The sequence below is a fragment of the Eleutherodactylus coqui genome, chromosome 11 (assembly GCF_035609145.1).
Source record: "Eleutherodactylus coqui strain aEleCoq1 chromosome 11, aEleCoq1.hap1, whole genome shotgun sequence".
NCBI classification, from domain to species: Eukaryota; Metazoa; Chordata; class Amphibia; order Anura; family Eleutherodactylidae; genus Eleutherodactylus; species Eleutherodactylus coqui.
Genome location: NC_089847.1, coordinates 3,167,452 through 3,192,040, shown reverse-complemented (window position 1 = coordinate 3,192,040; position 24,589 = coordinate 3,167,452). Strand labels below are relative to the sequence as shown.

Genomic DNA, 24,589 nt, shown 5'->3' with positions numbered 1-24,589 from the left:
CAGGACTGTAACAAGGGGGCGCTCTAATAACTATGTATAGATATATCAGGGGTCAGTACAGAGATCTCTCCGGTCATCTATTATACCCAGGACTGTAACAAGGGGGCGCTCTAATAACTATGTATAATATATCAGGGGTCAGTACAGAGATCTCTCCCATCATCTATTATACCCAGGACTGTAACAAGGGGGCGCTCTAATAACTATGTATAGATATATCAGGGGTCAGTACAGAGATCTCTCCCATCATCTATTATACCCAGGACTGTAACAAGGGGGCGCTCTAATAACTATGTATAGATATATCAGGGGTCAGTACAGAGATCTCTCCCATCATCTATTATACCCAGGACTGTAACAAGGGGGCGCTCTAATAACTATGTATAGATATATCAGGGGTCAGTACAGAGATCTCTCCGGTCATCTATTATACCCAGGACTGTAACAAGGGGGCGCTCTAATAACTATGTATAATATATCAGGGGTCAGTACAGAGATCTCTCCCATCATCTATTATACCCAGGACTGTAACAAGGGGGCGCTCTAATAACTATGTATAATATATCAGGGGTCAGTACAGAGATCTCTCCCATCATCTATTATACCCAGGACTGTAACAAGGGGGCGCTCTAATAACTATGTATAGATATAGGCAGAAGACACTGACAATACAATAAGCATGAGTCAAACATATAACATTATGGAGGGGCCCCGCTAACTCTGGGCCACTACATAATAAAGGGGGCGGTCAGTGTACATGCAGCTAGAATAGTGATTATCTCAAGGAACAAGCAGAATAGTTCCTGTCTGACGGCTGCAGATAGTTTTGTGAAACTTTGGGTAATTTCTCGGACTTGTGCAGACGACTCTCTACAACTAGAACTTCCCTGTGAATCAGCTGATGGTCATTGTAAACATCTCTGCGTGGTAGATACAGAATGTATCACATGATTGTTCACTCCTCCTCCGCTGATAGTAGTGAACGGTGTGACTGATGGTGCCGGAGGGGATTTCTCACTTCTCCCAGGTCCATATATCTACCTGACATTATCACACACAGATTATAACATTGTGTGTTTCCTGTGTACATCACAGCGGGATTATTGGGGAGATGGCTCGGTCTGCAGGCAGCCAGACCAGCAGTTAAAGCCCCATTTACACTGAAAGATATCACTCAAAAATCGCTGAAACAACAGTTTGAGTGACAGTTTTGAGCGATCATCTTTGCATAAACTCTTAAGTAGCTAATTAGCTACTTAAGAGTTAAATGAAGGAGGAGCGGGACACTGCTGATAATTCCGAGAACAGCAGCTGCTTTGTTCTCTGAGCTGTCAGCTGGTGTCCCGTACGGCACTGATAAGAGTCATCACTGACTTTTAGCTTGCTAGAAATCAGCGATGAACGAACAGTAGACGATGGCCGCGCGTTTAGACACAAGGGTTATCGCTCAAAAGACGGCTTTTGAGCGAATTTTGAGTGATAATCATTGAAACTAAATGGGCCTTAATAGAGACTATCCACGAGTCACTATAAGAAGTGATGAGTGATTACTGGAATAATCCCATTTAGAGTGATTGGCCCAATTTTCCAAATATAATTGGGCATCCGGACAACCCGTTCCCGATGGCCATTAAAATCAATGGGAGTAAAAATCAGGTTCACTTTTTCGCCCCCCAGAAGGTCTCTAGTGCAGCCAAATACCCCGAGATGGCATAGGAATACAGCCACACATCTAGGGAGCACTGCGCTCCTCCCAAAAATTGGTTGAAATGCTGTACAGTGGTGTGGGAGTCACTGGTAGCACAGGGCTGTCACTGAAAGCAACGGGTCTCCTGGGTCAAAAACTGCATCAAGGAAGACGGCCGGCGGGGCAAGATTAACAATAGAGTCAAGATTCAAAGACGTTTTGTTGGAGGCACTAAAAAGACATGAGTATTGCCCAACCAATTAGAAAATAGGAATAGGGGTGGCAGATAGGGGCACTTCTGGGGCTGGGGGTCTAGAGGTCTATAGCATATTATGTAGTGGTCCGTGGCACGTCAGGTAGGGGGTGTAGTAGTCCATGGCATAGGGGGTGTAGGGGTCTCTGGCACGTCATTCAGGAGTCTGTGACACGTCATTCAGGGGGTGTACGGGTGTCTGGCGCGTCATTTAGGGGTCTCTGGCACGTCATTCAGGGGGTGTGGGGGGGCCCTGGCACGTCATTCAGGGGGTGTAGGGAGTCTCTGGCACGTCACACTCCTCTGTCTTGGCACTGACATATTGTGCTGCTATGGCCGCCGTGTCTTCCTCTTCCGCCAGTAGGATGTAGTTTGTCTTCCTCCTCCGTGGAGCTGAAGTCTGACATACACTTCGGAGTATCTGGGGCATCGCAGCAGAAAGTGGGCCTCATCCTCCACGGCCTCCTGGTGGCGCTGTTGGCACAGTCTCTTCTTCCTGGGCTTGTAGTTCTGCCGATGCCGTCCTGATTGGATGCCAGGCTGTGGGCGCTCAATCTGTAACGGCTCAGGCGCTCTCTGGGGCGGGTAGGATTTCCAGATATGGGGCCAGTTTGTAGTCCCTCTGTAGCCCCTCCTGGTATGTTGTCAGTTTCCGGGCTCCTAGGTGGTTCCTCCAGTCACTGATCTACTCCTCTTGCCTCTCACGTTTTCTTTATTTCTGCTTCTTTATTTTGGTCTGGGTGGGCTCGGGGTGTCTGTCTGGTTGGGGCCTTTTAGTGCAGCAAGGCTTTGTGATGGTAGGCGCTTGGACTGCTACGTTGTAAGTGAACGTCAAATGACAGCGCCCTCTTCAGGATTGTAAAGAATAATGTAATCAATAAATTATACCAGATGAAGAGCCGAACACGGGCCTCCTCCAAGGGAAAACATTACAGTTCAGCTCTTTCTTCTGCTTTTGAAAATGTGGAGGAGGAGAAGGTGAGGTAGGAGGAGGAGCAGGAAACAAGGTGGAAGTTGGAGGAGGACAGCAGCAGCACCACCACCTTGAGGGCGGAGTCTGCTCCTCGTAGAAACATTAGGGTTTATCTTTTGGACTTTCCCTGTTTTCAGTTGCCTAACATACGTGACAATCTAGTAGGTCAGACATGGAACTTGGAGTCTGGATTACTAATTGGTGATAGCAGAAACAAGAGCTGCAATATTCCCCACACTACAGTGCATTCTCTGTCTGCTGGTATATAGGGTTTCCCACCAGCTGACATATATGCTGCAGAGTATCTCCCCCAAACTACAGAGCACTTTTTCTGTTGGCATATACACTTTCTCCATCTCGTAGGGTTGGTGGTGTGAGCAGGGCGCCTCTTCCAGGGGAAATCTTTAGGAAAAAGTTGGACAGCGGGCAATTTGCTATTCAAACCATCCAGATAAAGTGGGGGCCGCGAGGGTTTCAGTGCATTTTACTGTATTTCTTGTTAGAGACCTTCTTGCATGCAGGCGGTGACCGTGCGGCAGCTTCACTCCCTGCTCAGCCGCTCGCCGTCATTTACCTGCTTCCTTTTCTTAACACAATGTAACTTGAGGTTTCTTCTCCTTTCCTGTCTGCTCACCTCAGACCTTCTGCTGGTGTTGTATTCAGCCGCAGAGCCAGCCTTGGTCATTCTCTGTGTTTGTCCTCCAAGTCCCTGACACGCGATGCCTCTCCCAGCAAAGAGTGCAGATAGCAGGCTGGAGTTACATTATGAGCTTGGTTCTGGGGCTATATTTGTTATGAGCTTGGTTCTGGTAAAGCATTTAACTTGGGTTCTCACGGGACGAAAATCCTGCAGAAATCTCGCAGCTTGACCGCACCGATAAAACGCAGGATTTCCACGGGATAAGTGCAGCTTCAAAACCCGCAGCCTTTAGCCACAGGTTTAGAAGCGGCTTTGCTGCCTGCATCTCCGCTGTGACCATCTCTCCCCATAGAGAGGACAGAGGTAGCTTCAGAAATGAAAGAAGAATTGACATGCCACGTCTTCGTTTTCCGCGTGGCACGTTGGTTTCAGTGTGGCTTGGCCGCCCCATATGGATGAGATTTTGGCAAAATCTTGTCCACTTTACTGGCTAATCCCAGGATTAGGAGCCGCGGGCAGAATTACCGTGCAGACATTCCGCACGGAAATTCTGCGGCAATTCCGTCTCGTGTAAACCCAGCCTTATGTGGTGCTGTACTTATGTTATGAGCTTGGTCCTTGTACTGTACTTATGTTATGAGCTTGGTCCTTGTACTGTACTTATGTTATTAGCTTGGTCCTTGTACTGTACTTATGTTATGAGCTTGGTTCTGGTACTGCATTTCTCTGTATTTAGTCACTAAGCTGTCCTGCTGTGGGTCGGCTGTTATTTTGCTTCATTATGCCCATCAGTGCGATCTATATTGTCTTTTTTTATGATGATGATGATGGTGGGGAATAATTCTGAAATTCCACAGAAGGCCGGCACTGTCCATTCACCTCAATGGCTTGTCTGCATAAGGCCACCTTCACACGGGCGGATTTACATTGCAAAATCTGAAGCAGGATTCTGCAGCAAATCCAGCCCATAGCATGCTATGGCAATCTGCAAATTCCTGCCCACGAGCGGAAATCAATTAAGATTTTCCGCTTGCGGGTGAGAAATTGTAGCATGCTTTGATTTGTGCGGGATACACAGGGATGGGTTGCATTGAAGGCAATGTGAGCTCTGCGGAAGTATCGCGGGATACGCGTGACTGCAGAGCATTGGCGGTTACTGCGCATGCGCGACGCAGTGTGTGCAGAAGCCGCCGGACAGGTAAGCAGTAGTAATCGACTAGGCGCCAGGTCGAACTCCGCTGCGGGATCCTGCATGTGGGGTCTGACCCACCCGCGTGAAGGCGGCCTAATGCAGAACAGGACAGATCCTCCGCAGCGAGAGGCACTCTTAATAACCGCTAGCCAAGAGATGAGGATTGTGAGCGGAAGCCAAACTGGACAAACCCTTTTAAATGGACACAAAGTATCACATCCACAACAGCCGCCGAGTAAATAAAGGATCAGATATCAGAGTACATGTGAGGAGGACGTCCGCTGTACATCCTGGCGGGCAGCAGGGGGCGTTCACAGGTGTTCACAGGTGATATCGCACTCGCTCTGATACTAAATCACCAGGAGGTACTGATACCAATCAGGACACCGAGAAGCAGCTCCTTACATGCAGGCTGCCCCCTCACTAGCAGGACCCCCGCAGTTTCTTCTGCCCCCTCACTAGCAGGACCCCCGCAGTTTCTTCTGCCCCCTTACTAGCAGGACCCCCGCAGCTTCTTCTGCCCCCTTACTAGCAGGACCCCCGCAGCTTCCTCTGCCCCCTCACTAGCAGGACCTCCACAGCTTCCTCTGCCCCCTCACTAGCAGGACCCCCGCAGTTTCTTCTGCCCCCTTAGTAGCAAGACCCCCGCAGCTTCTTCTGCCCCCTCACTAGCAGGACCCCCTCAGCTTCTTCTGCCCCCTCACTAGCAGGACCCCCTCAGCTTCTTCTGCCCCCTCACTAGCAGGACCCCCTCAGCTTCCGCTGCCCCCTCACTAGCAGGACCCCCTTAGCTTCCTCTGCCCCCTCACTAGCAGGACCCCCTTAGCTTCCTCTGCCCCCTCACTAGCAGGACCCCCTTAGCTTCCTCTGCCCCCTCACTAGCAGGACCCCCTTAGCTTCCTCTGCCCCCTCACTAGCAGGACCCCCTTAGCTTCCTCTGCCCTCTCACTAGCAGGACCCCCTTAGCTTCCTCTGCCCCCTCACTAGCAGGACCCCCGCAGTTTCTTCTGCCCCCTTACTAGCAGGACCCCCGCAGCTTCCTCTGCCCCCTCACTAGCAGGACCCCCGCAGTTTCTTCTGCCCCCTTACTAGCAGGACCCCCGCAGCTTCTTCTGCCCCCTCACTAGCAGGACCCCCGCAGCTTCTTCTGCCCCCTCACTAGCAGGACCTCCGCAGCTTCCTCTGCCCCCTCACTAGCAGGACCCCCGCAGTTTCTTCTGCCCCCTTAGTAGCAAGACCCCCACAGCTTCTTCTGCCCCCTCACTAGCAGGACCCCCACAGCTTCCTCTGCCCCCTCACTAGCAGGACCCCCTCAGCTTCTTCTGCCCCCTCACTAGCAGGACCCCCTCAGCTTCTTCTGCCCCCTCACTAGCAGGACCCCCTTAGCTTCCTCTGCCCCCTCACTAGCAGGACCCCCTTAGCTTCCGCTGCCCCCTCACTAGCAGGACCCCCTCAGCTTCTTCTGCCCCCTCACTAGCAGGACCCCCTTAGCTTCCTCTGCCCCCTCACTAGCAGGACCCCCTTAGCTTCCTCTGCCCCCTCACTAGCAGGACCCCCTTAGCTTCCTCTGCCCCCTCACTAGCAGGACCCCCTTAGCTTCCTCTGCCCCCTCACTAGCAGGACCCCCTTAGCTTCCTCTGCCCCCTCACTAGCAGGACCCCCTTAGCTTCCTCTGCCCCCTCACTAGCAGGACCCCCGCAGTTTCTTCTGCCCCCTTACTAGCAGGACCCCTGCAGCTTCCTCTGCCCCCTCACTAGCAGGACCCCTGCAGCTTCCTCTGCCCCCTCACTAGCAGGACCCCCGCAGTTTCTTCTGCCCCCTTACTAGCAGGACCCCTGCAGCTTCCTCTGCCCCCTCACTAGCAGGACCCCCGCAGCTTCTTCTGCCCCCTTACTAGCAGGACCCCCTCAGCTTCCTCTGCCCCCTCACTAGCAGGACCCCCCGCAGTTTCTTCTGCCCCCTTAGTAGCAGGACCCCTGCAGCTTCCTCTGCCCCCTCACTAGCAGGACCCCCGCAGCTTCCTCTGCCCCCTCACTAGCAGGACCCCCGCAGCTTACTCTGCCCCCTCACTAGCAGGACCCCCTTAGCTTCCTCTGCCCCCTCACTAGCAGGACCCCCTTAGCTTCCTCTGCTCCCTTACTAGCAGGACCCCCGCAGTTTCTTCTGCCCCCTTACTAGCAGGACCCCTGCAGCTTCCTCTGCCCCCTCACTAGCAGGACCCCCCGCAGTTTCTTCTGCCCCCTTAGTAGCAGGACCCCTGCAGCTTCCTCTGCCCCCTCACTAGCAGGACCCCCGCAGCTTCCTCTGCCCCCTCACTAGCAGGACCCCCTTAGCTTCCTCTGCCCCCTCACTAGCAGGACCCCCTTAGCTTCCTCTGCTCCCTTACTAGCAGGACCCCCGCAGTTTCTTCTGCCCCCTTACTAGCAGGACCCCTGCAGCTTCCTCTGCCCCCTCACTAGCAGGACCCCCGCAGTTTCTTCTGCCCCCTTACTAGCAGGACCTCCGCAGCTTCCTCTGCGGCCTCTGAATAACATTTTATGAGTACTGTTCCTATAGCGGCTCCTGGCGCTGACGCTTTGTATATTCGGCTATATTGCGAGCTCCAGTAGCGCTGGATCATAATAAAACAGGCATCAATGTAACAGAGGAGTCGATGGCGTCCGAGCCGCGTGCAGCGAACAAAAACAGACATACAAAAACTGCATCTGACCAAGATGGCGACATCAGCGCAGGATCCCTGGACGGTCGTGTCCGCGTGAGGAATATGACATAAATCACCGGTTGGCATTCGTCTCGTTGACTGTACAAACATCGACTGCAGCCGGGATTACAGGGGCTTTCCAGATGCGACATCACTCCCCACCCCCCCATCTCGTTATCATTACTGCCTTCGTAATGACACAGACGAACGCAAAGCTGTCTGATATTCCCGGTCGCAATTCGCATCGGAAATCGCATGCAGTCTGATATACGGGACCCCGCGAATCCAACTAGAAAAGGACAAGCTGCAATTCTTTATTACTTGGATTTTCCATCTGAGTGCAAAAAGCCCGCATGCGTTCATTCATTCATTCATTCGTTCGTTCATTCATTCTGGGCTGATTTTCAGTCTAAAAATCGGACAGAAACATCATCTGTGTGCGGATAGCCCAAATGTGTAAATTGTATCGATGGAGGAAAGAGGAACTAGGACTATCACAGAAAAACCAGATCACCAAGTTGGTGGATCGTGAGGATCCGCAGATCATTCCCGTTACCGAGAGAAGCGAGTCTGCAGGACAAGACGGGTGGAGGTTTACTGAAGTCATAGGAGTCACAGGACGGGCTGGAGGCATTACGTGGTTACAGAACATACAATGACCGCCCCTTTATTAGAGCCCCGCCCCTCACGATTGGCGCTCCCTGTACTGTAATTCTCCCCGTGACCCCAAGTTGCAGTGTGAATCCACATTAGATGGAAGATCCAGCGATCGGAGCGACTTCCAACGAGGCCGGTCATCGGTGCTGGACTAGCCGGGGTCTCACCGCCAACCGCGGGGGGGTTCAATAGTGTAACGGTGTGCAGAGTGTACAGAGAATGGCGCGATCAAGGAAAACATCCAGCGAAAGGGGATCCTACGGACGGAAACAACTCATCACTGAAAGGGGTCGGAGGAGGTTGTCAGGAATCGTTCTGCCCAACAGGCTGCACAGTCAGCTGAATACAACGCTGGAGCTCCAACTAACGTGTCCGAACGCACAACTCGCCGTTCCTCCGCACGGATGGTATAACAGCGGGCGACCAGTTCCAGCGCCATTGTGTCTAAGAGAAACAGGAAGGCTCTAGCGGGCAAAAGAGCGCAAAACTTGTATCACTGAGCAGCGGAGGAACATCTCCTGGTCAGATGGGGCCAGATTTATGTGGTGATGGGAGGGCAGAATTTGGCACAAGCAGCATGAATCGCTGACCCCTTCCTGTCAGCCGGTCAGAACATGTCAGCACCTCCATCTAATCTGCAGGGACTACAAGAAGCTTCCTGTCCGCAGGGGCCGGTATTCCTGCAGGAGGATTTCATCACCAAGTGGAATCTACCCCGCGGCGAATCACTGTGGAGCTAAAGACGAACGCAGCTAATAGGGGGCCGCTCAGAATAGGTGTGCGCACACTGACATTGGCGCAGTGTTGGATTGTCTGAGGTTTTCTACGGTCCTTGTGCTGTCATGGTGGACACAACGCTGGGTATACCCAGTGCCCTCTCCAGGGCTGCATGGCGAGGCGCGACGATCACATGGAATGTGACATTTCCCTTTGATGGGTTCAGTCTTGAGGTTCTCCGGTTTTCGCTGCACTGATTTACGTCCTCAGCATTCCGGCGAATCCACGAATTCTGCTGCGGCCGCAATAGTTTCTCACGGGAAACGTGTTCTGTCTTATGCAGTCCGACTGCAGCGCAGACTGTGTGAGACATGCAGCGCCGGCAGCGCCTCTCACCCGCTGACGGTCTGCGGGGACATCCACAAGTGTCACAATCACAGGAAGGGTTAAATTAACTGTGTTGCAATCTAAATCAGCAGTTCCTTCTGCATGTGATGAGTTCAGTTGTTGATGGACGGATGATGAGCCGCAAGAAAAGTGCAGAGTCAGAGTCCTGTGACCCATCACCCCGCGCCGCAGGACCGCCACAGAACTACCGTGACTAACATCACTCCCCGAGACTGTAGCCCCGCACAGAGCGCACACAGTGTGTGTATGGCCATGTCAGCGGAGCACCCTCATATATAATACTACAATGGTAGAGTTGGAAGGATCCTCTGGGGTCATCCAGGGTCATCGGGTCTGACCCCCTGCTCAGTGCAGGATCATTAAATCATCCCAGACAGATGTCTGTCCACCTCTGAAGACTTCCATTGAAGGAGAACTCCCCACCTCCTGTGGTAACCTGTTCCACTCATTGATCCCCCTCACTGTCTAATATCTAATCTGTGTCTCCTCCCTTTCAGTTTCATCCCATTGCTTCTAGTCTTTCCTTGTACAGATGAGAATAGGGCTGATCCCTCTGCACTGTGACAGCCCTTCAGATGTTTGTAGACCGCTATTAAGTCTCCTCTCAGCCTTCTCTTCTGCTAAACATTCCCAGATCCTTTACCCGTTCCTCATAGGACATGATTTGCAGACCGCTCACCATCTTGGTAACTCTTCTCTGAACTTGCTCCAGTTTGTCTATGTCTTTTTTAAAGTGGGGTGCCCAGAACTGGACCCAGTATTCCAGATGAGGTCTGACTAAGGAAGAGTAGAGGGGATAATGACCTCACGTGATCTAGACTCTATGCTTCTAATACATCCCAGAATTGTGTTTGCCTTTTTGGCTGCTGCATCACATTGTTGACTCATGTTCAGTCTCTGATCTATTAGTATACCCAAGTCTTTCTCACATGTGCTGCTCCTTAGCCCAATTCCTCCCATTCTGTATGTGCTTTCTTCATTTTTCTTGCCCAGATGTAGGACTTTGCATTTCTCCCTGTTAAACACCATTCTGTTAGTAGCCCCCCACTGTGCAAGCTTTTCTAGATCTTTCTGAATCCTCTCTCTCTCTTCCCTAGTGTTAGCTATCCCTCCTAGCTTTGTGTCGTCGGCACATTTCATAAATTTCCCCTTAATTCCCTCCACCGCAAACTGCATATAGGACAGAGGGAGGGTACACGGGGGGCACAGCAGACCCAACGCATGTCCATTCTGGAATATTCTGGTCACATGTACAAAATACTGCTAAATACTGAAAATACAACTCTGTTGTAGCCCCCATAGTGGTAACCTCACATTAGCCCCCATAGTAGCCCCCATAGTGGTAACCTCACATTAGCCCCCATAGTGGTAACCTCACATTAGCCCCCATAGTAGCCCCCATTAGTGGTAACCTCACATTAGCCCCCATAGTAGCCCCCATAGTGGTAACCTCACATTAGCCCCCATAGTAGCCCCCATAGTGGTAACCTCACATTAGCCCCCATAGTGGTAACCTCACATTAGCCCCCATAGTAGCCCCCATAGTGGTAACTTCACATTAGCCCCCATAGTAGCCCCTCCTAGTAGTCTATTGTTACTGTCTTACTAACCTCTTTCACCAACATCACTTCATATTCCTGCAGTTGCTGCTGAAATCCAAGGTTGGGCCCCACGTAGGACCGCACGGCCTTCACCGCGGACAGGCATTCTTCCCAGCCAAGCGCTGTCACCGTCATGAGATAGGCAACCAAGATGGTGGTACTGCGAGAGACACCCGCCAGGCTGTGTGTTCAGAGCAGAAGACGTGCAGCGGTCAGTCCATCAGGCTAACAAGAACTACCATCGCCCATCTGATCGCTCACCCGAGGCGCCCACGGTTGGTTCTATAAGACCGCCTTCTAACGGGCAAGAAAATCAGTCACGAATATAAAGCCTATTCTTTAGAATGAAGTCATACACAGGAACGATGCGGGAAGGAATCGCGGCGGGGGCGTCCGACCTTGTGCTCTCGCATCGCCCATTGTACCCAACAGGGGCGGCGGCCGCATCGTGCCACGCGCCGGGTAAACGCGAGTGCGTTGCAATGCGAGGTCTCCCCATTGAAGACAACCGCGGCGGAGGAGCGCTACTTCCCCAAAGTGATGCGAGTGATTTGATATAAAAACGCCTCGCATCTGCGGGGACATCGCATGTTGGCGAGCGCGATATTGGGCATCATTCGTGGCCTGATATCGCACTCACCCGTGTGACGTTAGCCTAAGAGACTCTGGGACCCAATTGCTTATTGTTTTCAAGATCTCTGCTTGCTGTAACTGAATGGGAGCGAGGAGAGGATTGTCTGGACTGGATGCACTGTAAAACGCTCAGCTGTGAGGAGTAAACTGGGTCCTAAATCTACATTCATAGACAGCAAGCAGAGGTCTTAATATGGTGGAGAATTAAAACACTAACTATTAAACTACTGCAGAACTTCTCACTGTCCAATAATGGTCCGGTTACTATATAACACCCCTTTAATAGAGCCGCCTGTAGTAAAATAAACTGAGGAGTACTTACCTCTTCGCCACCACTGGGATCCTGCGCTACAGACCCGCTGTGGTCCCTGCATTTGTTGTGACAGTGTCCGTTCCCCGGAAGTCAGGTGACTATGGCAGCCAATCATAGGCAGCATCATAACCGCTCGTTCTCCTGGCACCGGCACCCACATCCTGAGCGCCTCCGATTGGCTGCAGTAGTCACAGCGGGGCTGCAGCGCTGGATCTTGGCGGCGGACAGGTAAGTACTTCTTGGTTTATTATTTTACTACAGGGGGTCCTATTAAAGGGATGTTGTCCGGTAGCCCCTTTGAAGCGGTTGTACCATGTTATACAATTATCCCTAGAATAGAGGGTAACGCTATGATGGGTGGGCGCTGGACTGCTGGGACACACATGCACTCCGAGAATGGTGGTCCCGTATGTCCCTGTATGGATGCAGCGCAGGGTGCGCATGTGTGCCGCCGCGAAGGACGCGCATGAGTGCTGCAGCTCCATTCAATGGATGTGCCGGAAGCTGCAGAGTGTTTGCATACAGAGCTTCCACTTATTCATGTAGGGACCACCATCCTCCGGATCAATGGGGGTCCCAGCAGTCGGACCCCCACCACTCATAACATTATCTCCTCTCCTGTGGATAACGTTATACAACCCCTTTAATCTTTATTCATATATTCGGACTCCGGCCCTCTAATATTTTACTACATTTTGATATACTTTAAATTTCCAACAATTTTGATATTTCCGCTGATCTGTAATAGACGGCAGCATAAAGGGCGCCCGGCGTCACGGAGGAGGCACTGACCAGTGAACAAGGCAGCCGCCGCCATTCATACGACATTCATGGATGAACTTGTTGCTCTTCTTAAAGTACTGAATCCTAAAGAGGAAAAGAGAAATATCAGAATCAACTAAAATATAACACCGACACCTTATACTACAGTGACCTCATCTATTACTGCTGACAACCAGCCTGTATATCATGTCTGAGAGGTAGTCACAGCCCCGCCCCCTGCTGATGACATCATTGATATAATGACATGTGATCAGACCTGAGATCCGACACCTTATACTGCAGTGACATCATCTAGTACTGCTGACAACCAGCCTGTATATCATGTCTGAGAGGTAGTCACAGCCCCGCTCCCTGCTGATGACATCAATGATATAATGAGAGGTAGTCACAGCCCCGCCCCCTGCTGATGACATCACTGATATAATGACATGTGATCAGACCTGAGATCCGACACCTTATAATACAGTGACATCATCTATAACTGCTGACAACCAGCCTGTATATCATGTCTGAGAGGTAGTCACAACCCCGCCCCCTGCTGATGACATCAATGATATAATGAGAGGTAGTCACAGCCCCACCCCCTGCTGATGACATCACTGATATAATGACATGTGATCAGACCTGAGATCCGACACCTTATAATACAGTGACATCATCTAGTACTGCTGACAACCAGCCTGTATATCATGTCTGAGAGGTAGTCACAGCCCCGCCCCCTGCTGATGACATCACTGATATAATGACATGTGATCAGACCTGAGATCCGACACCTTATAATACAGTGACATCATCTATAACTGCTGACAACCAGCTTGTATATCATGTCTGAGAGGTAGTCACAGCCCCGCCCCCTGCTGATGACATCAATGATATAATGAGAGGTAGTCACAGCCCCGCCCCCTGCTGATGACATCACTGATATAATGACATGTGATCAGACATGAGATTCCACACCTTATACTATAGTTACATCATCTATATTGCTGACAACCAGCCTGTATGTCATGACTGAGAGGTAGTTACAGCCCCGCCCCCTGCTGATGACATCACTGATATAATGACATGTGATCAGACCTGAGATCCGACACCTTATAATACAGTGACATCATCTATAACTGCTGACAACCAGCCTGTATATGATGTCTAATAGGTAGTCACAGCTCCGCCCCCTGCTGATGAAATCACTAATATAATGACATGTGATCAGACATGAGATTCCACACCTTATACTACAGTTACATCATCTATATTGCTGACAACCAGCCTGTATGTCATGACTGAGAGGTAGTCACAGCCCCGCCCCCTGCTGATGACATCTTTGATATAATGACATGTGATCAGACCTGAGATCCGACACCTTATAATACAGTGACATCATCTATAACTGCTGACAACCAGCTTGTATATCATGTCTGAGAGGTAGTCACAGCCCCGCCCCCTGCTGATGACATCACTGATATGACATGTGATCAGACATGAGATCCGACACCTTATACTACAGCGACATCATCTATTACTGCTGACAACCAGCCTGTATATCATGTCTGAGAGGTAGTCACAGCCCCGCCCCCTGCTGATGACATCACTGATATAATGACATGCGATCAGACATGAGATCCGACACCTTATACTACAGTTACATCATCTATATTGCTGACAACCAGCCTGTATGTCATGACTGAGAGGTAGTCACAGCCCCGCCCCTGCTGATGACATCACTGATATAATGACATGTGATCAGACATGAGATCCGACACCTTATACTACAGTTACATCATCTGTTACTGCTGATAACCAGCTTGTATATCATGTCTAATAGGTAGTCACAGCCCCGCCCCCTGCTGATGACATCACTGATATAATGACATGTGATCAGACATGAGATCCGACACCTTATACTGCAGTGACATCATCTAGTACTGCTGACAACCAGCCTGTATATCACGGCACACAACACCAGGTCACAGCGACTCAGTTCTGTCTTCTGCCCAAGATTTCACCCTCCGCAAATAAACAAGAATGTTGTATTTCAAGACAGCAAGCAGAGATCTTTAAAATGGGAAGAACTGAAACACAAAGTCTTTTAGAAAGCTGCAAGACTTTTGAGGTGAAGGACGCAGTTATAAAAGCCGGAGGTGCGTCTCATGTAGAGAATCATCGGGGACGTTTGTGACCGTCGTATGTGCGGCATGTGTAGTGGGTCGGTACACCATCCTGCCCCCCTCCATAAATGTCATACATGTCTGTCCTATGTAGATGCACTGTGCAAAGCCTGTCCTGTCATATCCAGTGTGTGTGTTGCATAGCTGCGGCGCTTGAGAGGTTAACAGTAATAAAGTCACTGCCTGCATGTAAATGTATCAGTCTGTCATGTCATGTGGTACAAGTGAAGGCAGAGTGATTGAGAGCGGGAAGAGGAGTTCCATCTTGTCTACTGAGAGAGTGCTAACACAGAGCCTCATGGAAGCACCTTCAGCTTCCATGTAGGTGAAGATGGAGGAAGAGGAGAGATATCTCGCAGCGAGTGAAGTCTGGATGTGAGTGGATCGAGTCCCAAGACCCTAAGAGAGAGCATCTCCCAATAATTCTGTATACAGAAACTCAGCGTTCAGTTACCAATTCATACCATAAGTTTTTCCTGTGCTGCCGTCCAGAGTCAGGATCCCCGCATAGAGGTACACTACTGAGACACCCCCCCGCGTCTGCCGTGCGGGGTGATAGTGTTAAATCTTTGAGTGAATAATTGTCTGTGGAGTGACCCCTACCCCCTTCCTCCTCCGGAGTGCTCCCAGTCCAGGAGCTACCTGACCGATAATGTGGCCTGTAGGACCGGTGTCATCCTGTGTATCCTCCCTGACCTCTGACCTCTAGCCTGCTGGCACTTAGAAGAATTGTACCTGCATTTCTTTCAATATTTGATTGTCAAAGTTATTCAAAGTACAGTTATACCGGGCCCTAACCGTTCCTGGGGACCCGAGGTACTATACAAAAGTCTTTGTGTTTATTTTCCGCTGTGTAGCATACCGGTGTGTGGGAACGGTGGCGTCACGAGTGATAACTACTACCCCCATCATCCCAATTATTAGCATTCCCTATCCTAGGGATGTCGAAGCCGGCCTGCGATCCTGCTCTGCCCTTGGCTGTGTGTCATCCCTCTGGGACCAGAGCCTGGTAAGGGCCGCCATGACAAGCCAACACTTAACCCTTCCAGCTGTACACGTTAGTCAAGTGTCCGGGATCATCCCTCCGGGGTGCTGCATATGTAACCCTTCCTGTGCTGCACATTCCTGTCATTACTGCTCATTAAGTGGTTGTGAGATCAATTCATTTCCTGTATTAAACAAAGAGATCAGCGGATCGAGGCGCCTCAGAGAGGTGAGGAAGCCACATCCTCCACAGAGTCTGCCGGACGTACAGCAATGTGAGGACATTACAGACTGCCAGCGCAGAGGAGGAAAGAGTTACTGTACAGATGAGTCCCCCGACCGCCGGCCTACAACAAGAGGGGCGCCGGCCTACAACAAGAGGGGCGCCGGCCTACAACAAGAGGGGCGCCGGCCTACAACAAGAGGGGCGCCGGCCTACAACAAGAGGGGCGCCTGCCTACAACAAGAGGGGCGCCGGCCTACAACAAGAGGGGCGCCGGCCTACAACAAGAGGGGCGCCGGCCTACAACAAGAGGGGCGCCTGTCCGGGACAAGAGGGGAACCTGTCCGGGACAAGAGGGGCGCCGGCCTACAACAAGAGGGGCGCAGGCCTACAACAAGAGGGGCGCCTGCCTACAACAAGAGGGGCGCCGGCCTACAACAAGAGGGGCGCCGGCCTACAACAAGAGGGGCGCCGGCCTACAACAAGAGGGGCGCCGGCCTACAACAAGAGGGGCGCCGGCCTACAACAAGAGGGGGCCGGCCTACAACAAGAGGGGCGCCGGCCTACAACAAGAGGGGCGCCGGCCTACAACAAGAGGGGCGCCGGCCTACAACAAGAGGGGCGCCGGCCTACAACAAGAGGGGCGCCGGCCTACAACAAGAGGGGCGCCGGCCTACAACAAGAGGGGCGCCTGTCCGGGACAAGAGGGGCGCCGGCCTACAACAAGAGGGGTGCCGGCCTACAACAAGAGGGGCGCCGGCCTACAACAAGAGGGGCGCCGGCCTACAACAAGAGGGGCGCCGGCCTACAACAAGAGGGGCGCCGGCCTACAACAAGAGGGGCGCCGGCCTACAACAAGAGGGGCGCAGGCCTACAACAAGAGGGGTGCCTGTCCGGGACAAGAGGGGCGCCGGCCTACAACAAGAGGGGTGCCGGCCTACAACAAGAGGGGCGCCGGCCTACAACAAGAGGGGCGCAGGCCTACAACAAGAGGGGCGCCGGCCTACAACAAGAGGGGTGCCTGTCCGGGACAAGAGGGGCGCCGGCCTACAACAAGAGGGGTGCCGGCCTACAACAAGAGGGGTGCCGGCCTACAACAAGAGGGGTGCCGGCCTACAACAAGAGGGGCGCCGGCCTACAACAAGAGGGGTGCCGGCCTACAACAAGAGGGGCGCTGGCCTACAACAAGAGGGGCACCGGCCTACAACAAGAGGGGCGCAGGCCTACAACAAGAGGGGCGCCGGCCTACAACAAGAGGGGCGCCGGCCTACAACAAGAGGGGTGCCGGCCTACAACAAGAGGGGCGCCGGCCTACAACAAGAGGGGCACCGGCCTACAACAAGAGGGGCGCAGGCCTACAACAAGAGGGGGCCGGCCTACAACAAGAGGGGCGCCGGCCTACAACAAGAGGGGCGCCGGCCTACAACAAGAGGGGCGCCGGCCTACAACAAGAGGGGCGCCGGCCTACAACAAGAGGGGCGCCGGCCTACAACAAGAGGGGCGCCGGCCTACAACAAGAGGGGCGCCGGCCTACAACAAGAGGGGCGCCGGCCTACAACAAGAGGGGCGCCGGCCTACAACAAGAGGGGCGCCTGTCCGGGACAAGAGGGGCGCCGGCCTACAACAAGAGGGGTGCCGGCCTACAACAAGAGGGGCGCCGGCCTACAACAAGAGGGGCGCCGGCCTACAACAAGAGGGGCGCCGGCCTACAACAAGAGGGGCGCAGGCCTACAACAAGAGGGGCGCCGGCCTACAACAAGAGGGGTGCCTGTCCGGGACAAGAGGGGCGCCGGCCTACAACAAGAGGGGTGCCGGCCTACAACAAGAGGGGCGCCGGCCTACAACAAGAGGGGCGCAGGCCTACAACAAGAGGGGCGCCGGCCTACAACAAGAGGGGTGCCTGTCCGGGACAAGAGGGGCGCCGGCCTACAACAAGAGGGGTGCCGGCCTACAACAAGAGGGGTGCCGGCCTACAACAAGAGGGGTGCCGGCCTACAACAAGAGGGGCGCCGGCCTACAACAAGAGGGGTGCCGGCCTACAACAAGAGGGGCGCTGGCCTACAACAAGAGGGGCACCGGCCTACAACAAGAGGGGCGCAGGCCTACAACAAGAGGGGCGCCGGCCTACAACAAGAGGGGTGCCTGTCCGGGACAAGAGGGGCGCCGGCCTACAACAAGAGGGGTGCCGGCCTACAACAAGAGGGGCGCCGGCCTACAACAAGAGGGGTGCCGGCCTACAACAAGAGGGGTGCCGGCCTACAACAAGAGGGGCGCCTGTCCGGGACAATAGGGGCGCCGGCCTACAACAAGAGGGGTGCCGGCCTACAGCAAGAGGGGCGCCTGTCCGGGACACGAGGGGCGCTGGCCTACAACAAGAGGGGCGCTGGCCTACAACAAGAGGGGCGCCGGCCTACAACAAGAGGGGCGCAGGCCTATGACAAGAGGGGATGATAGACGCGGGGCAGCCGCAATAAGCGCAGGTGGTCAAGATTAGAAAGATCTCCTGAACATACAGCGTACATTGGACCCACCCAGCCGAGGAGGGCTCTCTGGTTGGCAATGGTATGTTGGCAGACCACGCAGCTACTGGGGGCACATAGGGCGAGGGGGGGGGGGGGCTGCCCTCGGTTTACAGCAAGTGCAGAAGACAGGAAGTAGTCAGGATGTGCAGAGAGCCGTGTGGTGTCAGCCAGTAGCACTATGGGGCTGAGAAGATGCTTCACTGCTGGGGGCCAGCAGTGCAGTATCTCTAAGACGAACCACACCAGGGGCAATATCACTAAGAGGGGCCACAGTGGGGGCAATATTACTAAGAGGGGCCACAGCGGGGGCAATATCACTAAGAGGGGCCACAGATAAGACCCAGTTACTAAGAGGGGCCATAGAAGAGGTACTATAAATATGACAGAATCCTAGAATGGTAGAGTTGGAAGGGTCCTCTGGGGTAATCGCGTCCTCCAGGGTCATCGGCTCCTCCGGGGTCATCAGGTCCTCCAGGGTCATCGGGTCCAACCCCCTGCTCAGTGCAGGATCACTAAATCATCCCAGACAGATGTCTTTCCGGCCTCTGAAGACTTCCATTGAAGGAGAACTCCCCACCTCCCGTGGCAACCTGTTCCACTCATTGATCCCCTCACTGTCTAATATCTAATCTGTGTCTCCTCCCCATGTTGGGCCACAAAAGAGAAACCATAACTAAGAGAGGGAACTATAACTACAGTGGATATAAGAAGTCTACACACCCCTGGTAGAATGTTTTGTCATGTTAATAATCTGAATGATTTCAGATTTCGTCCCGCCTCCCGTGTGTCATGTGACCTGATCGGTAGATTCCATTGGAGAATAAACTGAAATCTTTTAGGATGGAAAAATAAAATAGCTAAACTAAAATAATGCGGTTGCAGAAGTGCTCACACCCCCTGGGATGTGTAGGTGTGTTCAGAATTAGCCAATTCCATTTAGGTGACTGATAGATAGTGGTCTGCACTCCGCTGCCATCATTTACTGTGATTCGGGGTCCCCATATAAAGTTCAGCTCTTCTAGAAGGATTTTCTGGACATTTCCTTAGTTGGTCGGTAAAGATCTTACAGAACATCAAAGGGATCTGATTGTTGGAAGAGATCAGTCAGGAGAAGGGGACCAAGACATCTCCAAGGCATTACATGTACCATGGAGCACAGGGGAGACGGTCAGCAAGAAGGGGACCAAGACATCTCCAAGGCATTACATGTACCATGGAGCACAGGGGAGACGGTCAGCAAGAAGGGGACCAAGACATCTCCAAGGCATTACATGTACCATGGAGCACAGGGGAGACGGTCAGCAAGAAGGGGACCAAGACATCTCCAAGGCATTACATGTACCATGGAGCACAGGGGAGACGGTCAGCAAGAAGGGGACCAAGACATCTCCAAGGCATTACATGGAGCACAGGGGAGACCGTCAGCAAGAAGGGGACCAAGACATCTCCAAGGCATTACATGTACCATGGAGCACAGGGGAGACGGTCAGCAAGAAGGGGATTAATGGCACCACAGTGACATCACCAAGAACTGCGTGTCCCTCAGAAACTGATGAAAAGACCAGAAGAACATTGTCCCGGGGGGCCGACAGCAACATTAAAAGAAATACGTCATTGATGAAGTGCTGGCAGGTGGCAGGAGCGTTACAGAGGCCGAATGGCATCACTAGAGATTCAAAGTGTCCATATCTTGTTCTGAAGGCCGTCTTCCATTCATCTCCGGGGGGATCCGCACAGATTATACGCCCCTCTGAGGTTAGTAAGGACCGTGGCTGCCTGAAGCCTCTCCAGCAGTTCTGGGATTAACGGAAGAGAATAGCGATTCTCAACAGTAATCTTGTTTATTCCCGGTACTCGATGCAGGGACAGGGATGTGTGATCCCGCCGGGGGGGGGGGGGGGGGGGGGCGGATGGAGCCCTTCTTTAGAGGTTCATCCAAATGTTCACAAAAGTTTGTACTTCTGGTTCTGCGAGGTTGTAGATACGTCACAATGGGATAGAGGATCCCGGAGCGGCCCTACAGGACAGTCATACGGCCGGGGGGGGGGGGGTGGCGGCTGGCAGCTCTCTTCTTGCTGCAGACATCCCTGAATATCTGGTATTGAATCGGTAACTTTTCAAGGTCCTGCTGACCCTCCTCGGGGCCTTACGTTGGTTTAGGGGCGCATGGTCTTATCTGGCAGTCCTCTTTACGGTATTCGTGCACGAGATACGCGCTAAAACACTAAAAATACGACATGCTGCGCGTGATTTTGCATTTGGCGCAAAAATACAAGTGTAAGACCCCCCATTGCAATATATGGAGGTTTAGTGCTTCGTATGCCGCTCGTGTGAGTGTGGCCATAGATGGAAGATGGGTCGTCGGAATGACTGCCCTGGTGGGCCTAAGGAAACCCAGTCCGACCCTGCACAGCCCAAACCCAGCGCAGCGAGAGGCTAAACAGCCCCGACTTCACGCCGGCGCACGGAGAACTCTGCGCCGCTCCGTTCAGCATCATCTACATTTGAGGCAATTTTAACGATCTGTACATTCTAATCAGTAATAGGTCTGAATGCAGATTGCTTCCATTCACTAACAGCAAGCAGAGATCTAGAAATGGTGAGGATTTGAAACTCACAGTCTATTAGAAAGTCGCAGAATGCCTCCCTATCCCCAGATTAAGCTTTACTTCCATCATAAATGCTCCGATTTTGGTTCTTTTGCTAATAAACGGGATTGTGGCGGTTCTGGCGGCACCTCGTATACAGCTATGTACCCTACTGCGGAGCGCCTGCAATAGCTTCATCATTGCCAGCAGCGCCACCTACAGGCAGGTAAGTCGGAGCGCAACGGATATAAGAAATATCATAAGCTAAGAAATCATTTCATTTGGAAGAAAAGATTTTATAATCTGAACTCTGGACGGCGCCGAGACCCCGCGGACACGGCTGCATCATACAACCATCCGAAGAGTGCGACCGCGATTAGTGAGCGGGCGGCGGCCTTCCTGCGGTCTATCTGCTGTATCAGAGAGGGACACGAAGGACCGAAGAGCTGGAGATGCGATGAATTCACACAGGCAGGTTTCAGAGAACTGTAATGCTCTGCAGATCTCTAGAGGTCAGTGGTGTAATAGTCTGCAGGATATATCACTATCAGGAGGTAGAGAGGACAGAGCGATGTTCTGCAGACCTCTGGAGGTCAGTGGTGTAATAGTCTGCAGGATATATCACTATGTATCAGGAGGTAGAGAGGACAGAGCGATGTTCTGCAGATCTTTAGAGGTCTGTGGTGTAATAGTCTGCAGGATATATCACTATGTATCAGGAGGTAGAGGGGACAGAGCGATGTTCTGCAGATCTCTAGGGGTCAGTGGTGTAATAGTCTGCAGGATATATCACTATCAGGAGGTAGAGAGGACAGAGCGATGTTCTGCAGATCTCTGGGGGTCAGTGGTGTAATAATCTGCAGGATATATCACTATGTATCAGGAGGTAGAGAGGACAGAGCGATGTTCTGCAGATCTCTAGGGGTCAGTGGTGTAATAGTCTGCAGGATATATCACTATGTATCAGGAGGTAGAGAGGACAGAGTGATGTTCTGCAGATCTCTGGAGGTCAGTGGTGTAATAGTCTGCAGGATATATCACTATGTATCAGGAGGTAGAGAGGACAGAGCGATGTTCTGCAGATCTTTAGAGGTCTGTGGTGTAATAGTCTGCAGGATATATCACTATGTATCAGGAGGTAGAGAGGACAGAGCGATGTTCTGCAGATCTCTAGGGGTCAGTGGTGTAACAGTCTGCAGGATATATCACTATGTATCAGGAGGTAGAGAGGACAGAGCGATGTTCTGCAGATCTCTAGAGGTCAGTGGTGTAATAGTCTGCACTATGTATCAGGAGGTAGAGGGGACAGAGCGATGTTCTGCAGATCTCTGGGGGTCAGTGGTGTAATAGTCTGCAGGATATATCACTATCTATCAGGAGGTAGAGAGGACAGAGCGATGTTCTGCAGATCTCTGGGGGTCAGTGGTGTAACAGTCTGCAGGATATATCACTATGTATCAGGAGGTAGAGAGGACAGAGCGATGTTCTGCAGATCTCTAGAGGTCAGTGGTGTAATAGTCTGCACTATGTATCAGGAGGTAGAGGGGACAGAGCGATGTTCTGCAGATCTCTGGGGGTCAGTGGTGTAACAGTCTGCAGGATATATCACTATCAGGAGGTAGAGGGACAGAGCGATGTTCTGCAGATCTCTAGAGGTTAGTGGTGTAATAGTCTGCAGGATATATCACTATCAGGAGCTAGAGGGGACAGAGCGATGTTCTGCAGACCTCTAGGGGTCAGTGGTGTAATAGTCTGCAGGATATATCACTATATATCAAGAGGTAGAGAGGACAGAGCGATGTTATGCAGATCTCTAGAGGTCAGTGGTGTAATAGTCTGCAGGATATATCACTATGTATCAGGAGGTAGAGAGGACAGAGCGATGTTCTGCAGATCTCTAGAGGTCAGTGGTGTAATAATCTGCAGGATATATCACTATGTATCAGGAGGTAGAGAGGACAGAGCGATGTTCTGCAGATCTCTAGAGGTCAGTGGTGTAATAGTCTGCAGGATATATCACTATCAGGAGGTAGAGAGGACAGAGCGATGTTCTGCAGATCTCTAGAGGTCAGTGGTGTAATAGTCTGCAGAATATATCACTATGTATCAGGAGGTAGAGAGGACAGAGCGATGTTCTGCAGATCCCTGGAGGGTCAGTAGTGTAATAGTCTGCAGGATATATCACTATCTATCAGGAGGTAGAGAGGACAGAGCGATGTTCTGCAGATCTCTGGGGGTCAGTGGTGTAATAGTCTGCAGGATATATCACTATGTATCAGGAGGTAGAGAGGACAGAGCGATGTTCTGCAGATCTCTAGAGGTCAGTGGTGTAATAGTCTGCAGGATATATCACTATGTATCAGGAGGTAGAGAGGACAGAGCGATGTTCTGCAGATCTCTAGAGGTCACTGGTGTAATAGTCTGCAGGATATATCACTATGTATCAGGAGGTAGAAAGGGCAGAGCGATGTTCTGCAGATCTCTGGGGGTCAGTAGTGTAATAGTCTGCAGGATATATCACTATGTATCAGGAGGTAGAGAGGACAGAGCGATGTTCTGCAGATCTCTAGAGGTCAGTGGTGTAATAGTCTGCAGGATATATCACTATGTATCAGGAGGTAGAGAGGACAGAGCGATGTTCTGCAGATCTCTAGAGGTCAGTGGTGTAATAGTCTGCAGGATATATCACTATGTATCAGGAGGTAGAGAGGACAGAGCGATGTTCTGCAGATCTCTGGGGGTCAGTGGTGTAATAGTCTGCAGGATATATCACTATCAGGAGGTAGAGAGGACAGAGCGATGTTCTGCAGATCTCTAGAGGTCACTGGTGTAATAGTCTGCAGGATATATCACTATGTATCAGGAGGTAGAGAGGACAGAGCGATGTTCTGCAGATCTCTGGGGGTCAGTAGTGTAATAGTCTGCAGGATATATCACTATCTATCAGGAGGTAGAGAGGACAGAGCGATGTTCTGCAGATCTCTGGAGGTCAGTGTTGTAATAGTCTGCAGGATATATCACTATGTATCAGGAGGTAGAAAGGGCAGAGCGATGTTCTGCAGATCTCTGGGGGTCAGTAGTGTAATAGTCTGCAGGATATATCACTATCTATCAGGAGGTAGAGAGGACAGAGCGATGTTCTGCAGATCTCTGGAGGTCACTGGTGTAATAGTCTGCAGGATATATCACTATGTATCAGGAGGTAGAAAGGGCAGAGCGATGTTCTGCAGATCTCTGGGGGTCAGTAGTGTAATAGTCTGCAGGATATATCACTATGTATCAGGAGGTAGAGAGGACAGAGCGATGTTCTGTGGATCTCTGGGGGTCAGTGGTGTAATAGTCTGCAGGATATATCACTATCAGGAGGTAGAGAGGACAGAGCGATGTTCTGCAGATCTCTAGAGGTCAGTGGTGTAATAGTCTGCAGGATATATCACTATCAGGAGGTAGAGAGGACAGAGCGATGTTCTGCAGACCTCTGGAGGTCAGTGGTGTAATAGTCTGCAGGATATATCCCTATGTATCAGGAGGTAGAGGGGACAGAGCGAT

General features: G+C 51.9%; 1 protein-coding gene across 4 annotated transcripts in view; it reads right to left on the bottom strand.

Annotated features, from left to right (window-relative positions):
• The window catches only part of LOC136582040 (dual specificity protein phosphatase 22-A-like), a 45,835-nt gene that overhangs the window by 4,212 nt on the left and 17,034 nt on the right, over positions 1–24,589 (bottom strand). For all 4 annotated transcript variants that reach the window (XM_066582793.1, XM_066582794.1, XM_066582795.1 and 1 more), the window contains 2 exons: positions 12,568–12,642; positions 10,839–11,010 (listed from right to left, as the gene is read on the bottom strand). In XM_066582793.1, the coding sequence (XP_066438890.1) occupies positions 10,839–11,010; positions 12,568–12,642 (247 nt within the window). The remainder of the gene's footprint in view (positions 1–10,838; positions 11,011–12,567; positions 12,643–24,589) is intronic.